The sequence below is a fragment of the Parasteatoda tepidariorum genome, chromosome 2 (genome assembly GCF_982258835.1).
Source record: "Parasteatoda tepidariorum strain Cologne lab strain chromosome 2, Ptep-v5.0, whole genome shotgun sequence".
Classification (NCBI taxonomy): domain Eukaryota; kingdom Metazoa; phylum Arthropoda; class Arachnida; order Araneae; family Theridiidae; genus Parasteatoda; species Parasteatoda tepidariorum.
The window spans coordinates 101,113,484-101,131,007 of record NC_141756.1 but is presented as its reverse complement, the minus strand read 5'-3'; the positions used below and the strand labels follow the sequence as shown (position 1 = coordinate 101,131,007).

The following is a 17,524-nucleotide window of genomic DNA, read 5'->3' as shown; positions in this document are numbered from 1 at the left end:
TTTGATGGTTACCATCACCCGACATTTTCAATTATGCGTTCATGGTTTTTGATATGCCCACAAACTTCCATTATTCTATGATGGAAAATGATACTTTAACACTATAATGGTTAATCATCAAGAGAGGTTTGGTTCTCATGAACCAACAATCTATGATGGTTTGATGGAAATTTTTGTTGGTTCTCAGAAATATACCATTAAAAAAAATTTTTTTACATTAGTAGACCATCATAAATCAGTCCGAATTCTTACCTTGGAATGATGGTTGCTCATGATCGTTCAAACATTTGATTTCTAAGATACTATGATGGTAATTCGTAATGGTACATAAAGGTGCAACAAAGCAATTTTCGTGACGGTTTATTGATAATTCTTGTTGGTTTAGCAGGAATATAAAATCAAAAGAATTTTTTTGTTTTGTTTAATGTTGGGTCATCATAAATCAGTCCGAATTCCTACATTGGGGTGATGGTTACTTATGTTGTTTGCCATCAAAAAACATAATGGCTCTTGATTTAATTATTGATGGTTACCATCAAGATTATATTGGTCCATCAATGGAAAACCATCAAGAAATTTGACTTTACTCTGAGCATTCTGGCCATAGCGATACACCGATTCCATTACTGACGCTCCACTGTAGAACGTTATGATAACTACCTCATTTCAGATAATCCACCGCATAAGGATTTAATAATTATTTTATTTAATAATAGTTAAACAAATTTCGAATTATAAAACACAATTTTTTTATTTAATTTCAAACAACAAAATACGAAAATCTTACAAATTGCTCTTTTTAAAATATTCGATAAAATTTTTTTTTTTCAAAATACGAAAAAAGTGAATAGAACATAAAGGGGTAAAAGCTTACGAATGCTCCATTGAAGGAAGTTTTGGGACCCGATATTTCGGAATTTCGGTCACACTTATTTTGAAGAATAGGAATTCGTCGAAAAAAAGATATGTTTAATAAGAGAAAGTTTTTTTTGTCTGATTTCACAACTTAAAATATCGTCCGACAATTAATTAGCAGAGAGGTCAGGTCCTCGAACCATTTAAATTAAAACCTAGAGCTTGATAATCCGATCATCAGATCAAAAGTTGCTCAGGATGTTCCCCTTTTCACTTTGCACACTGCTCAGACTGTTTAATTGAAAATCCGTGTATCGATTAAAAACAATTTTTTTCTCTTGTAGTCGGCTTTTTGCTTCAAACAACATTTTGTGCTTGCAAAACAATAATGAAAGTAGTTTAGCATTGTTTAAATAAATAAATAAGGTTAAGGGGAGGGAAAGTTACGGGCAAAATAATAGTTCAAGAAATTCGAGAAATCGAATTACCTTTTCAAACAGACAAAATAAAGTAAAACAACAACACTCAAACGGAATCTTTTCTTATGTATTAATATCATCTAAAATTATCACATTTATCAATGCCGCTTTAACATAAACCATGAGGATATTCGACCGAGAAAATTTAATATATTCCGAATTAAAATATTATCGCATTTTGCAGATTGTTTGTCATACTAAAAGAGATTTCGCAATAAAATATCCAACAAAACATTTTCTTCCAGAACAGAGACTTTTTATTTACATTTCAGTAAACTATACGAAAGAAGACTGAGTGAAGCAATGTTTGTTTTGAATTAACCGTGAATAATGATGTGTTTATTTTGAATTAAAGTAATGGAAAACACGCGATTCGTTAAATCTAATTACGAGGATTTTGGTAATATAAAAGCCGCAGAGTAGTGCCTTAGAGATACAACAAGATGTACTGGTTTCCGGTAGCAACTCTTCTGCTTGGCGCTCTAGTAGCGACAACAGAGAGCGCCGCAATATCCAAAGCTCTTTTTCAAGAAGAGGGACTGGCCTTCTACTTTATAGATCGGTTCGTTAATTACCTCAGAAAATGTGACGTACTAAAAACTGACAAAGAAAGAGAATTTACTGAATCTTTAAATGGAATTGGAAGGTTATATAGGAAAAAGGCTAAACCAAGTAGAATAAAACATCACATGGCAACTAAAATTGCTGAAGCAATTAGTGAACAATTTGAGGCCGGAAATGACATCACTTTTGGTCTCGACTGTGCGATACAAGCTCTCGCCGCTGCGTTTGAAGAGTGTACGGGTTCAACAGATGATAACTTCATCGAATCAGTAAAAGAAATGACAATTGTAATGTATAATAATGAAGTCGTAGAAAAAATAGAAGAAATGGAAGAAGCTGCTTTAGAAGAACAAATAGCATTAGAAGAAAAAGCTGCACTGGAAGAAAAGATTGCCTTGGGGAAAAAGATTGCCTTGGAAGAACAGGCTGCTTTAGAGGCTCAACGGCAAGCAGAAGCTCAATTAGAAGCACAACGGCAAGCAGAAGCTCAACGACAAGCTCAATTAGAAGCTCAACGGCAAGCACAAGCTCAAAAGCAATTAGAATCTCAACGGCAAGCAGAAGCTCAACGGCAAGCACAAGCTCAACGGCAAGCACAAGCTCAAAAGCAATTAGAAGCTCAAAGGCAAGCACAAGCTCAACGGCAAGCTCAAGCTCAACGACAAGCACAAGCTCAACGGCAAATAGAAGCTCAAAGACAAGAGCAAGCTCAACGGCAAGTACAAGCTGAACATCAAGTACAAACTCAACATCAAGTTCAAGCTCAACATCAAGTACAAGCTCAACATCAAGTACAAGTTCAACGGCAAGTAGAATCTCAAGTGCAAGTACAAGCTGAACATCAAGTACAAGATCAACGGCAAGTACAAGCTCAACATCAAGTACAAGCCCAACATCAAGTACAAGCCCAACATGAAGTACAGGTTCAACGACAAGAAGAATCTCAAGTGCAAGTACAAGAAGAGCATCAAGTACAAGTTCAACGGCAAGTACAAGCTCAACATCAAGTACAAGTTCAGCGGCAAGTAGAATCTCAAGTGCAAGTACAAACTGAACATCAAGTACAAGTTCAACGGCAAGAACAAGATGAACATCAAGTACAAGTTCAACATCAAGTACAAGCTCAACATCAAGTACAAGCCCAACATCAAGTACAAGTTCAACGCCAAGAAGAATCTCAAGTGCAAGTACAAGATGAACATCAAGAACAAGTACAACAGCAAGTACAAGCTCAACATCAAGTACAAGCTCAACATCAAGTACAAGCTCAACGTCAAGTACAAGCTCAACATCAAGTACAAGCTCAACATCAAGTACAAGCTCAACATCAAGTACAAGTTCAACGGCAAGTAGAATCTCAAGTGCAAGTACAAGCTGAACATCAAGTACAAGCTCAACGGCAAGTACAAGCTCAACGGCAAGCACAAGCTCAACGGCAAGCAGAAGCTCAACGGCAAGCACAAGCTCAACGGCAAGCACAAGCTCAAAAGCAAGCACAAGCTCAAAAGCAAGCACAAGCTCAACGGCAAGCAGAAGCTCAGCGGCAAGCTCAATTAGAAGCTCAACGGCAAGCAGAAGCTCAGCGACAAGCTCAAGTAGAAGCTCAACGACAAAAGCAAGCTCAATTAGAAGCTCAACGACAAAAGCAAGCTCAATTAGAAGCTCAACGACAAGCAGAAGCTCAACGACAAGCTCAATTAGAAGCTCAACGTCAAAAGCAAGCTCAATTAGAAGCTCAACGACAAGCAGAAGCCCAACGGCAAGCAGAAGCTCAACGGCAAGCAGAAGCTCAACGACAAGCTCAATTAGAAGCTCAACGGCAAGCAGAAGCTCAACGACAAGCTCAATTAGAAGCTCAACGGCAAGCAGAAGCTCAACGACAAGCTCAATTAGAAGCTCAACGGCAAGCAGAAGCTCAACGACAAGCTCAATTAGAAGCTCAACGGCAAGCAGAAGCTCAACGGCAAGCAGAAGCTCAACGTCAAAAACAAGCTCAATTAGAAGCTCAACGACAAGCAGAAGCCCAACGGCAAGCAGAAGCTCAACGACAAGCTCAATTAGAAGCTCAACGGCAAGCAGAAGCTCAACGACAAGCAGAAGCTCAACGACAAGCTCAATTAGAAGCTCAACGGCAAGAAGAAGCTCAACGACAAGCACAAGCTCAAAAGCAATTAGAAGCTCAGCGGCAAGCACAAGCTCAACGGCAAGTAGAAGCTCAAAGACAAGAGCAAGCTCAACGGCAAGTACAAGCTGAACATCAAGCACAAGTTCAACGGCAAGTACAAACTGAACATCAAGAACAAACTGAACATCAAGTACAAGCTCAACATCAAGTACAAGCTCAACATCAAGTGCAAGCTCAACATCAAGTACAAATTCAACGGCAAGTAGAATCTCAAGTGCAAGTACAAGCTGAACATCAAGTACAAGCTCAACATCAAGTACAAGCCCAACATCAAGTACAAGTTCAACGGCAAGAAGAATCTCAAGTGCAAGTACAAGCTGAACATCAAGTACAAGCTCAACATCAAGTACAAGTTCAACATCAAGTACAAGTCCAACATGAAGTACAAGTTCAACGGCAAGTAGAATCTCAAGTGCAAGTACAAGCTGAACATCAAGTACAAGCGCAAAAGCAAGTACAAGTTCAACGGCAAGCACAAACTCAACGACAAGTACAAACTCAACGACAAGTACAAACTCAACGGCAAGTACAAGCTCAACGGCAAGTTCAAGCTCAACGGCAAGCACAAGCTCAACTGCAAGTAGAAGCTCAACGGCAAGCACAAGCTCAACGGCAAGCACAAGCTCAACGGCAAGCAGAAGTTCAGCGACAAGCTCAATTAGAAGCTCAACGGCAAGCACAAGCTCAGCGACAAGCTCAATTAGAAGCTCAACGGCAAAAGCAAGCTCAATTAGAAGCTCAACGGCAAGCAGAAGCTCAACGTCAAAAGCAAGCTCAATTAGAAGCTCAACGACAAGCAGAAGCCCAACGGCAAGCAGAAGCTCAAAGACAAGCTCAATTAGAAGCTCAACGGCAAGCAGAAGCTCAACGTCAAAAGCAAGCTCAATTAGAAGCTCAACGACAAGCAGAAGCCCAACGACAAGCTCAATTAGAAGCTCAACGGCAAGCAGAAGCTCAACGACAAGCTCAATTAGAAGCTCAACGGCAAGCAGAAGCTCAACGGCAAGCTCAATTAGAAGCTCAACGGCAAGCAGAAGCTCAACGACAAGCTCAATTAGAAGCTCAACGGCAAGCAGAAGCTCAACGACAAGCTCAATTAGAAGCTCAACGGCAAGCAGAAGCTCAACGGCAAGCTCAATTAGAAGCTCAACGGCAAGCAGAAGCTCAACGTCAAGCTCAATTAGAAGCTCAACGGCAAGCAGAAGCTCAACGACAAGCACAAGCTCAAAAGCAATTGGAAGCTCAACGGCAAGCACAAGCTCAACGGCAAGTAGAAGCTCAAAGACAAGAGCAAGCTCAACGGCAAGTACAAGCTGAACATCAAGTACAAATTCAACGGCAAGTACAAACAGAACATCAAGAACAAACTCAACATCAAGTACAAGCTGAACATCAAGTACAAGTTCAACGGCAAGAAGAATCTCAAGTGCAAGTACAAGCTGAACATCAAGTACAAGTTCAACGGCAAGTAGAATCTCAAGTGCAAGTACAAGCTCAACATCAAGTACAAGCTCAACATCAAGTACAAGCTCAACATCACGTACAAGCTCAACATCAAGTACAAGAGCAACATGAAGTACAAGTTCAACGGCAAGAAGAATCTCAAGTGCAAGTACAAGCTGAACATCAAGTACAAGCTCAACATCAAGTACAAGTTCAACATCAAGTACAAGCCCAACATCAAGTACAAGCTCAACGGCAAGTAGAAACTCAACGGCAAGTACAAGTTCAACGGCAAGAAGAAGCCCAAAAGCAAGTACAAACTCAACGGCAAGTCGAAGCTCAAATTCAAGTACAAACTCAACGGCAAGTACAAGCTCAACAGCAAGTTCAAGCTGAACGGCAAGCACAAGCTCAACGGCAAGCAGAAGCTCAACGGCAAGCACAAGCCCAACGACAAGCTCAATTAGAAGCTCAACGGCAAGCAGAAGCTCAACGTCAAGCTCAACGGCAAGCAGAAGCTCAACGACAAGCTCAGGCTGAAGCTCAACGGCAAGCAGAAGCTCAACGACAAGCTCAATTAGAAGCTCAACGGCAAGCAGAAGCTCAACGACAAGCTCAATTAGAAGCCCAACGGCAAGCAGAAGCTCAACGACAAGCTCAAGCTGAAGCTCAACGGCAAGCAGAAGCTCAAAGGCAAGCAGAAGCTCAACGACAAGCTCAATTAGAAGCTCAACGGCAGGCAGAAGCTCAACGGCAAGCAGAAGCTCAACGACAAGCTCAACTAGAAGCTCAACGGCAAGCAGAAGCTCAACGGCAAGCAGAAGCTCAACGACAAGCTCAACTAGAAGCTCAACGGCAAGCAGAAGCTCAACGACAAGCTCAACTAGAAGCTCAACGGCAAGCAGAAGCTCAACGACAAGCTCAACGGCAAGCAGAAGCTCAACGGCAAGCAGAAGCTCAACGGCAAGCAGAAGCTCAACGGCAAGCTCAATTAGAAGCTCAACGGCAAGCAGAAGCTCAACGACAAGCTCAATTAGAAGCTCAACGACAAGCAGAAGCTCAACGACAAGCTCAATTAGAAGCTCAACGGCAAGCACAAGCTCAAAAGCAATTGGAAGCTCAACGGCAAGCTCAAGCTCAAAAGCAATTAGAAGCTCAACGGCAAGCACAAGCTCAACGGCAAGTGGAAGCTCAAAGACAAGAGCAAGCTCAACGACAAGTACAAGCTGAACATCAAGTACAAGTTCAACGGCAAATACAAGCTGAACATCAAGTACAAACTCAACATCAAGTACAAACTCAACATCAAGTACAAACTCAACATCAAGTACAAGCTCAACATCAAGTACAAGCTCAACATCAAGTACAAGTTCAACGGCAAGTAGAATCTCAAGTGCAAGTACAAGCTCAACATCAAGTACAAGCTCAACATCAAGTACAAGAGCAACATGAAGTACAAGTTCAACGGCAAGAAGAATCTCAAGTGCAAGTACAAGCTGAACATCAAGTACAAGCTCAACATCAAGTACAAGTTCAACATGAAGTACAAGTTCAACGGCAAGAAGAATCACAAGTGCAAGTACAAGCTGAACATCAAGTACAAGTTCAACGCCAAGTAGAAACTCAACGGCAAGTGCAAGTTCAACGGCAAGTAGAAGCTCAACATCAAGTACAAGCTCAACATCAAGTACAAGTTCAACGGCAAGTAGAATCTCAAAAGCAAGTACAAACTCAACGGCAAGTCGAAACTCAAATTCAAGTACAAGCTCAACGGCAAGTACAAACTGAACGGCAAGTTCAAGATCAACGGCAAGCACAAGCTCAACGGCAAGCACAAGCTCAGAAGCAAGTAGAAGCTCAACGGCAAGCACAAGCTCAACGGCAAGCACAAGCTCAGAAACAAGCAGAAGCTCAACGGCAAGCACAAGCTCAGAAGCAAGCAGAAGCTCAACGGCAAGCAGAAGCTCAACGACAAGCTCAAGCAGAAGCTCAACGGCAAGCAGAAGCTCAGCGGCAAGCAGAAGCTCAACGGCAGGCAGAAGCTCAACGACAAGCTCAATTAGAAGCTCAACGGCAGGCAGAAGCTCAACGACAAGCTCAATTAGAAGCTCAACGACAAGCAGAAGCTCAACGGCAAGCTGAAGCTCAACGACAAGCTCAAGCAGAAGCTCAACGGCAAGCAGAAGCTCAGCGGCAAGCAGAAGCTCAACGACAAGCTCAACGGCAGGCAGAAGCTCAACGACAAGCTCAATTAGAAGCTCAACGACAAGCAGAAGCTCAACGGCAAGCAGAAGCTCAACGACAAGCTCAATTAGAAGCTCAACGGCAAGCAGAAGCTCAACGACAAGCTCAAGAAGAAGCTCAACGGCAAGCAGAAGCTCAACGACAAGCTCAATTAGAAGCTCAACGGCAAGCAGAAGCTCAACGGCAAGCAGAAGCTCAACGACAAGCTCAATTAGAAGCTCAACGGCAAGCAGAGGCTCAATTAGAAGCTCAACGGCAAGCACAAGCTCAAAAGCAAATAGAAGCTCAACGGCAAGCACAAGCTCAAAAGCAATTAGAAGCTCAACGGCAAGCACAAGCTCAACGACAAGTACAAGCTCAACATCAAGTACAAGTTCAACGGCAAGTACAAGCTGAACATCAAGTACAAACTCAACATCAAGTACAAGCTCAACATCAAGTACAAGCTCAACATCAAGTACAAGTACAACGGCAAGTAGAATCTCAAGTGCAAGTACAAGCTGAACATCAAGTACAAGTTGAACATCAAGTACAAGTTCAACATCAAGTACAAGCTCAACATCAAGTACAAGTCCAACATGAAGTACAAGTTCAACGGCAAGAAGAATCTCAAGTGCAAGTACAAGATGAACATCAAGTACAAGCTCAACATCAAGTACAAATCCAACATGAAGTACAAGTTCAACGGCAAGTAGAATCTCAAGTGCAAGTACAAGATGAACATCAAGTACAAGCTCAACATCAAGTACAAGTCCAACATGAAGTGCAAGTTCAACGGCAAGAAGAATCTCAAGTGCAAGTACAAGATGAACATCAAGTACAAGCTCAACATCAAGTACAAGCCCAACATCAAGTACAAGTTCAACGGCAAGAAGAATCACAAGTGCAAGTACAAGCTGAACGTCAAGAACAAGTTCAACGTCAAGTACAAGCTCAGCATCAAGTACAAGCTCAACGGCAAGTTGAAACTCAACGGCAAGTACAAGTTCAACGGCAAGTAGAAGCTCAACACCAAGTACAAGCTCAACATCAAGTACAAGTTCAACGGCAAGTAGAATCTCAACAGCAAGTACAAACTCAACGGCAAGTCGAAGCTCAAATTCAAGTACAAGCTCAACGGCAAGTTCAAGCACAACAGCAAGCACAAGCTCAACGGCAAGCACAAGCTCAGAAGCAAGTAGAAGCTCAACGGCAGGCAGAAGCTCAAAGGCAAGCACAAGCTCAGAAGCAAGTAGAGGCTCAACGACAAGCTCAAGCAGAAGCTCAACGACAAGCTCAAGCAGAAGCTCAACGGCAAGCTCAAGCAGAAGCTCAACGGCAAGCTCAAGCAGAAGCTCAACGACAAGCTCAAGCAGAAGCTCAGCGGCAAGCAGAAGCTCAACGGCAAGCGGAAGCTCAACGGCAAGCAGAAGCTCAACGACAAGCTCAATTAGAAGCTCAACGGCAAGCAGAAGCTCAACGACAAGCTCAATTAGAAGCTCAACGGCAAGCAGAAGCTCAACGACAAGCTCAATTAGAAGCTCAACGGCAAGCACAAGCTCAACGACAAGCTCAATTAGAAGCTCAACGACAAGCACAAGCTCAACGACAAGCTCAATTAGAAGCTCAACGACAAGCACAAGCTCAACGACAAGCTCAATTAGAAGCTCAACGACAAGCACAAGCTCAACGGCAAGCAGAAGCTCAACGACAAGCACAAGCTCAACGGCAAGCACAAGCTCAAAAGCAATTAGAAGCTCAACGGCAAGCACAAGCTCAACGGCAAGTAGAAGCTCAAAAACAAGAGCAAGCTCAACGGCAAGTACAAGCTGAACATCAAATACAAACTCAACATCAAGTACAAGCTCAACATCAAGTACAAGTTCAACGGCAAGTAGAATCCCAAGTGCAAGTACAAGCTGAACATCAAGTACAAGCTCAACATCAAGTACAAGTCCAACATGAAGTACAAGCTCAACGGCAAGAAGAATCTCAAGTGCAAGTACAAGCTGAACATCAAGTACAAGTTGAACATCAAGTACAAGCTCAACATCAAGTACAAGTCCAACATGAAGTACAAGTTCAACGGCAAGAAGAATCTCAAGTGCAAGTACAAGATGAACATCAAGTACAAGCCCAACATCAAGTTCAAGTTCAACGGCAAGAAGAATCACAAGTGCAAGTACAAGCTGAACATCAAGTACAAGTTCAACGTCAAGTACAAGCTCAACATCAAGTACAAGCTCAACGGCAAGTAGAAACTCAACGGCAAGTACAAGTTCAACGGCAAGTAGAAGCTCAACACCAAGTTCAAGCTCAACATCAAGTACAAGTTCAACGGCAAGTAGAATCTCAACAGCAAGTACAAACTCAACGGCAAGTCGAAGCTCAAATTCAAGTACAAGCTCAAAGGCAAGTACAAACTGAACGGCAAGTTCAAGCTCAACGGCAAGCACAAGCTCAGAAGCAAGTAGAAGCTCAACGGCAAGCAGAAGCTCAAAGGCAAGCACAAGCTCAGAAGCAGGTAGAAGCTCAACGGCAAGCAGAAGCTCAACGGCAAGCACAAGCTCAACGGCAAGCACAAGCTCAACGGCAAGCAGAAGCTCAACGACAAGCTCAAGCAGAAGCTCAACGACAAGCTCAAGCAGAAGCTCAACGACAAGCTCAAGCAGAAGCTCAACGACAAGCTCAAGCAGAAGCTCAACGACAAGCTCAAGCAGAAGCTCAACGACAAGCTCAAGCAGAAGCTCAGCGGCAAGCAGAAGCTCAACGGCAAGCAGAAGCTCAACGGCAAGCTCAATTAGAAGCTCAACGGCAAGCAGAAGCTCAACGGCAAGCAGAAGCTCAACGACAAGCTCAATTAGAAGCTCAACGGCAAGCAGAAGCTCAACGACAAGCAGAAGCTCAACGACAAGCTCAATTAGAAGCTCAACGGCAAGCAGAAGCTCAACGACAAGCTCAATTAGAAGCTCAACGGCAAGCAGAAGCTCAACGACAAGCTCAAGCAGAAGCTCAACGGCAAGCAGAAGCTCAACGACAAGCTCAATTAGAAGCTCAACGACAAGCACAAGCTCAACGGCAAGCAGAAGCTCAACGACAAGCTCAATTAGAAGCTCAACGGCAAGCACAAGCTCAAAAGCAATTAGAAGCTCAACGGCAAGCACAAGCTCAACGGCAAGTAGAAGCTCAGAAACAAGAGCAAGCTCAACGGCAAGTACAAGCTGAACATCAAGTACAAACTCAACATCAAGTACAAGCTCAACATGAAGTACAAGTTCAACGGCAAGTAGAATCTCAAGTGCAAGTACAAGCTGAACATCAAGTACAAGCTCAACATCAAGTACAAGTCCAACATGAAGTACAAGTTCAACGGCAAGAAGAATCTCAAGTGCAAGTACAAGCTGAACATCAAGTACAAGTTCAACGACAAGTACAAGCTCAACATCAAGTACAAGCCCAACGGCAAGTAGAAACTCAACGCCAAGTACAAGTTCAACGGCAAGTAGAAGCTCAACATCAAGTACAAGCTCAACGGCAAGTAGAAGCTCAACATCAAGTACAAGCCCAACATCAAGTACAAGTTCAACGGCAAGAAGAATCTCAAGTGCAAGCTGAGCATCAAGTACAAGTTCAACGTCAAGTACAAGCTCAACGGCAAGTAGAAACTCAACGGCAAGTACAAGATCAACATCAAGTACAAGTTCAACGGCAAGTGGAAGCTCAACAGCAAGTACAAACTCAACGGCAAGTAGAAGCTCAAATTCAAGTACAGTCTCAACGGCAAGTAGAATCTCAACGGCAAGTAGAAGCTCAACATCAAGTACAAGCTCAACATCAAGTACAAACTCAACGGCAAGTAGAAGCTCAACGGCAATTACAAGCTCAACGGCAAATAGAAGCTCAACGGCTAGTACAAGCTCAACAGCAATTACAAGCTCAACTGCAATTACAAGCTCAACGGCAAGTACAAGCTCAACGCCAAAAAGAAGCTCAAAAGCAATTAGAAGCTCAACGGCAAGCAGAAGCTCAACGGCAAGCAGAAGCTCAACGACAAGCTCAATTAGAAGCTCAACGGCAAGCAGAAGCTCAACGACAAGCTCAAGAAGAAGCTCAACGGCAAGCAGAAGCTCAACGACAAGCTCAATTAGAAGCTCAACGGCAAGCAGAAGCTCAACGGCAAGCAGAAGCTCAACGACAAGCTCAATTAGAAGCTCAACGGCAAGCAGAGGCTCAATTAGAAGCTCAACGGCAAGCACAAGCTCAAAAGCAAATAGAAGCTCAACGGCAAGCACAAGCTCAAAAGCAATTAGAAGCTCAACGGCAAGCACAAGCTCAACGACAAGTACAAGCTCAACATCAAGTACAAGTTCAACGGCAAGTACAAGCTGAACATCAAGTACAAACTCAACATCAAGTACAAGCTCAACATCAAGTACAAGCTCAACATCAAGTACAAGTACAACGGCAAGTAGAATCTCAAGTGCAAGTACAAGCTGAACATCAAGTACAAGTTGAACATCAAGTACAAGTTCAACATCAAGTACAAGCTCAACATCAAGTACAAGTCCAACATGAAGTACAAGTTCAACGGCAAGAAGAATCTCAAGTGCAAGTACAAGATGAACATCAAGTACAAGCTCAACATCAAGTACAAATCCAACATGAAGTACAAGTTCAACGGCAAGTAGAATCTCAAGTGCAAGTACAAGATGAACATCAAGTACAAGCTCAACATCAAGTACAAGTCCAACATGAAGTGCAAGTTCAACGGCAAGAAGAATCTCAAGTGCAAGTACAAGATGAACATCAAGTACAAGCTCAACATCAAGTACAAGCCCAACATCAAGTACAAGTTCAACGGCAAGAAGAATCACAAGTGCAAGTACAAGCTGAACGTCAAGAACAAGTTCAACGTCAAGTACAAGCTCAGCATCAAGTACAAGCTGAACGGCAAGTTGAAACTCAACGGCAAGTACAAGTTCAACGGCAAGTAGAAGCTCAACACCAAGTACAAGCTCAACATCAAGTACAAGTTCAACGGCAAGTAGAATCTCAACAGCAAGTACAAACTCAACGGCAAGTCGAAGCTCAAATTCAAGTACAAGCTCAACGGCAAGTTCAAGCACAACAGCAAGCACAAGCTCAACGGCAAGCACAAGCTCAGAAGCAAGTAGAAGCTCAACGGCAGGCAGAAGCTCAAAGGCAAGCACAAGCTCAGAAGCAAGTAGAGGCTCAACGACAAGCTCAAGCAGAAGCTCAACGACAAGCTCAAGCAGAAGCTCAACGGCAAGCTCAAGCAGAAGCTCAACGGCAAGCTCAAGCAGAAGCTCAACGACAAGCTCAAGCAGAAGCTCAGCGGCAAGCAGAAGCTCAACGGCAAGCGGAAGCTCAACGGCAAGCAGAAGCTCAACGACAAGCTCAATTAGAAGCTCAACGGCAAGCAGAAGCTCAACGACAAGCTCAATTAGAAGCTCAACGGCAAGCAGAAGCTCAACGACAAGCTCAATTAGAAGCTCAACGGCAAGCACAAGCTCAACGACAAGCTCAATTAGAAGCTCAACGACAAGCACAAGCTCAACGACAAGCTCAATTAGAAGCTCAACGACAAGCACAAGCTCAACGACAAGCTCAATTAGAAGCTCAACGACAAGCACAAGCTCAACGGCAAGCAGAAGCTCAACGACAAGCACAAGCTCAACGGCAAGCACAAGCTCAAAAGCAATTAGAAGCTCAACGGCAAGCACAAGCTCAACGGCAAGTAGAAGCTCAAAAACAAGAGCAAGCTCAACGGCAAGTACAAGCTGAACATCAAATACAAACTCAACATCAAGTACAAGCTCAACATCAAGTACAAGTTCAACGGCAAGTAGAATCCCAAGTGCAAGTACAAGCTGAACATCAAGTACAAGCTCAACATCAAGTACAAGTCCAACATGAAGTACAAGCTCAACGGCAAGAAGAATCTCAAGTGCAAGTACAAGCTGAACATCAAGTACAAGTTGAACATCAAGTACAAGCTCAACATCAAGTACAAGTCCAACATGAAGTACAAGTTCAACGGCAAGAAGAATCTCAAGTGCAAGTACAAGATGAACATCAAGTACAAGCCCAACATCAAGTTCAAGTTCAACGGCAAGAAGAATCACAAGTGCAAGTACAAGCTGAACATCAAGTACAAGTTCAACGTCAAGTACAAGCTCAACATCAAGTACAAGCTCAACGGCAAGTAGAAACTCAACGGCAAGTACAAGTTCAACGGCAAGTAGAAGCTCAACACCAAGTTCAAGCTCAACATCAAGTACAAGTTCAACGGCAAGTAGAATCTCAACAGCAAGTACAAACTCAACGGCAAGTCGAAGCTCAAATTCAAGTACAAGCTCAAAGGCAAGTACAAACTGAACGGCAAGTTCAAGCTCAACGGCAAGCACAAGCTCAGAAGCAAGTAGAAGCTCAACGGCAAGCAGAAGCTCAAAGGCAAGCACAAGCTCAGAAGCAGGTAGAAGCTCAACGGCAAGCAGAAGCTCAACGGCAAGCACAAGCTCAACGGCAAGCACAAGCTCAACGGCAAGCAGAAGCTCAACGACAAGCTCAAGCAGAAGCTCAACGACAAGCTCAAGCAGAAGCTCAACGACAAGCTCAAGCAGAAGCTCAACGACAAGCTCAAGCAGAAGCTCAACGACAAGCTCAAGCAGAAGCTCAACGACAAGCTCAAGCAGAAGCTCAGCGGCAAGCAGAAGCTCAACGGCAAGCAGAAGCTCAACGGCAAGCTCAATTAGAAGCTCAACGGCAAGCAGAAGCTCAACGGCAAGCAGAAGCTCAACGACAAGCTCAATTAGAAGCTCAACGGCAAGCAGAAGCTCAACGACAAGCAGAAGCTCAACGACAAGCTCAATTAGAAGCTCAACGGCAAGCAGAAGCTCAACGACAAGCTCAATTAGAAGCTCAACGGCAAGCAGAAGCTCAACGACAAGCTCAAGCAGAAGCTCAACGGCAAGCAGAAGCTCAACGACAAGCTCAATTAGAAGCTCAACGACAAGCACAAGCTCAACGGCAAGCAGAAGCTCAACGACAAGCTCAATTAGAAGCTCAACGGCAAGCACAAGCTCAAAAGCAATTAGAAGCTCAACGGCAAGCACAAGCTCAACGGCAAGTAGAAGCTCAGAAACAAGAGCAAGCTCAACGGCAAGTACAAGCTGAACATCAAGTACAAACTCAACATCAAGTACAAGCTCAACATGAAGTACAAGTTCAACGGCAAGTAGAATCTCAAGTGCAAGTACAAGCTGAACATCAAGTACAAGCTCAACATCAAGTACAAGTCCAACATGAAGTACAAGTTCAACGGCAAGAAGAATCTCAAGTGCAAGTACAAGCTGAACATCAAGTACAAGTTCAACGACAAGTACAAGCTCAACATCAAGTACAAGCCCAACGGCAAGTAGAAACTCAACGCCAAGTACAAGTTCAACGGCAAGTAGAAGCTCAACATCAAGTACAAGCTCAACGGCAAGTAGAAGCTCAACATCAAGTACAAGCCCAACATCAAGTACAAGTTCAACGGCAAGAAGAATCTCAAGTGCAAGCTGAGCATCAAGTACAAGTTCAACGTCAAGTACAAGCTCAACGGCAAGTAGAAACTCAACGGCAAGTACAAGATCAACATCAAGTACAAGTTCAACGGCAAGTGGAAGCTCAACAGCAAGTACAAACTCAACGGCAAGTAGAAGCTCAAATTCAAGTACAGTCTCAACGGCAAGTAGAATCTCAACGGCAAGTAGAAGCTCAACATCAAGTACAAGCTCAACATCAAGTACAAACTCAACGGCAAGTAGAAGCTCAACGGCAATTACAAGCTCAACGGCAAATAGAAGCTCAACGGCTAGTACAAGCTCAACAGCAATTACAAGCTCAACTGCAATTACAAGCTCAACGGCAAGTACAAGCTCAACGCCAAAAAGAAGCTCAAAAGCAATTAGAAGCTCAACGGCAACAGTTCATGTCAGCAGCAGCAAAACAGAGAATGGCATCTATGGCAAATGCTCTATCTGGTATTATGAGTGATGGAAAAATGAACTTTCCTGCCTTTTCGAACTCCTTATCTGGCGTTGCCAGCCAAATTAGAGCAGGATCATCGAAGTTATCTAAAGAAGAAATCTTAGTTGAGTTACTCTTGGAAACAATGTCGGCTCTTATTGAATTACTATCACCGGGAAAAGGAGGTATTGCTTTTATGGACACTATCCTCAGAGCTTTAGCTTAATATTTGTTTGTTTTTTAAATTTTAGGTTGAGGTGTATTTACTTATTGTATTACTCACATTTTGTATTCTAGGGAGAGAAAAAAGTATGAATAAATTATGTTTGTAGCAGCATATATATATATTTTTTTTTTCATTTTGAGAATTCTACTTACTTTAAGAGATAAATAATTCCGTGCCACCCTTGCTTGGGCACACGGTGTAAACCAGTCGCCGCCACGATAGCCTTCTAATGAAACACACACATCAGGCCGATTGATTCTACTTACTTTAAATGTTTTAAAAAGGAACGGAACAAATTGTGTTCTATTAAATATCATAAAATGAACCTTGTTAAGAAAATCTGAAAAATGTTTAGTGTAAAGTTACTAATATTATTGACGAGTACCTGAATGAAAATAATTTTTTTTTGTCGTTTAACTTTTACTTAAATAAATGAAGCATATTTCAAAACGTTTTTTTAAATTCCAGAGACCGTGAATTTTTAGATATAACATGATCTCAAAGTTAAATAAAATATATCAGGTGGAAGGAAACATCCAACTTAGATTTTGCGTTCTTTTAATCTCTTCAATTCCGCTTTCTCTTAAATTAAAAAAAAGTGAAAAAGTTAGTTTTGTCTTTTTTTGTGCAGCTTAATTATTATGTTAAATTAAAGAATTTTCCTGTTTAGTTCAGAGAATCTAACTGTTGTTTTTAGTATTAGAAACTACTGAATTACGTGAATGTTACAATTGAAATAATAGTTTCTGATTATTTAAATAATAAACACAATTTCAAAATAAAGTTTAGGAAGAGCAGTTTAAGTCAGGTGAATTTCTTCAACTTCCTGAACAATTGAAGTCATTTAAAAACATAGTGGTTTTATTACATAACTTGGTACTTAAATTAAAAATAGACACTTTAATTTAAAAATAGACACTTTAAATAAGCGCATAACTTGGAATTTTTCATACCTAATAACTAGTGCAAATTTCTTTAAAAAAATGTTTCTTTTGCAATTTTGAATATTTACTTACTCTGCATAAAGAGATCTTGCACCTCCCCGGCTTCCTTTAAATTTTGCATTCATGAAATTTGTCTTAGTCTCTTTGATATTCTGCCATCAGTGGGAATTCTGTATATTCAGTCCAATAACTGTTTTGAGTAGTTTTTAAAACCGTAAACGGCATTTTGTTTTAAACGAAAATATTCCAAGATATTAAGTTTATCCTCTTTCATAAAAATCTATACAATTCTGACAGGTGGTATGGATTTCAGATTTTAAGTAGACAAAATTGGGATTTCGCTTTTAAATACTATACGCTTTTAAATACTATAAAACATGGGTTTCAGCAATTTAAAAGAAATTTGTCGCCTAATGATGGGGCACCCGATTCTAGTTTCCAACCGTATGCGGTAAAAGTGAGAATAAATTATTATGAACGAAAAAAAAATTTTTAAATTTTCGAAGTAAAGAATATCTCGAAAACTATCAAAACCTAAAAATAAATGAGTACTAAAAATCATTTTCTTAGA

The 17,524-nt window shown here is 42.0% G+C and overlaps 1 protein-coding gene across 1 annotated transcript in view; it reads left to right on the top strand.

Annotated features, from left to right (window-relative positions):
• The window catches only part of LOC107441364 (uncharacterized), a 28,877-nt gene extending 12,755 nt beyond the window's left edge, over positions 1–16,122 (top strand). The window contains exon 3 of the mRNA XM_087156666.1: positions 1,768–16,122. Coding sequence (XP_087012792.1) covers positions 1,768–16,009 — 14,242 coding nt within the window. The 3' untranslated portion in view covers positions 16,010–16,122. The remainder of the gene's footprint in view (positions 1–1,767) is intronic.
• The last annotated feature ends 1,402 nt before the right edge of the window (positions 16,123–17,524 follow it).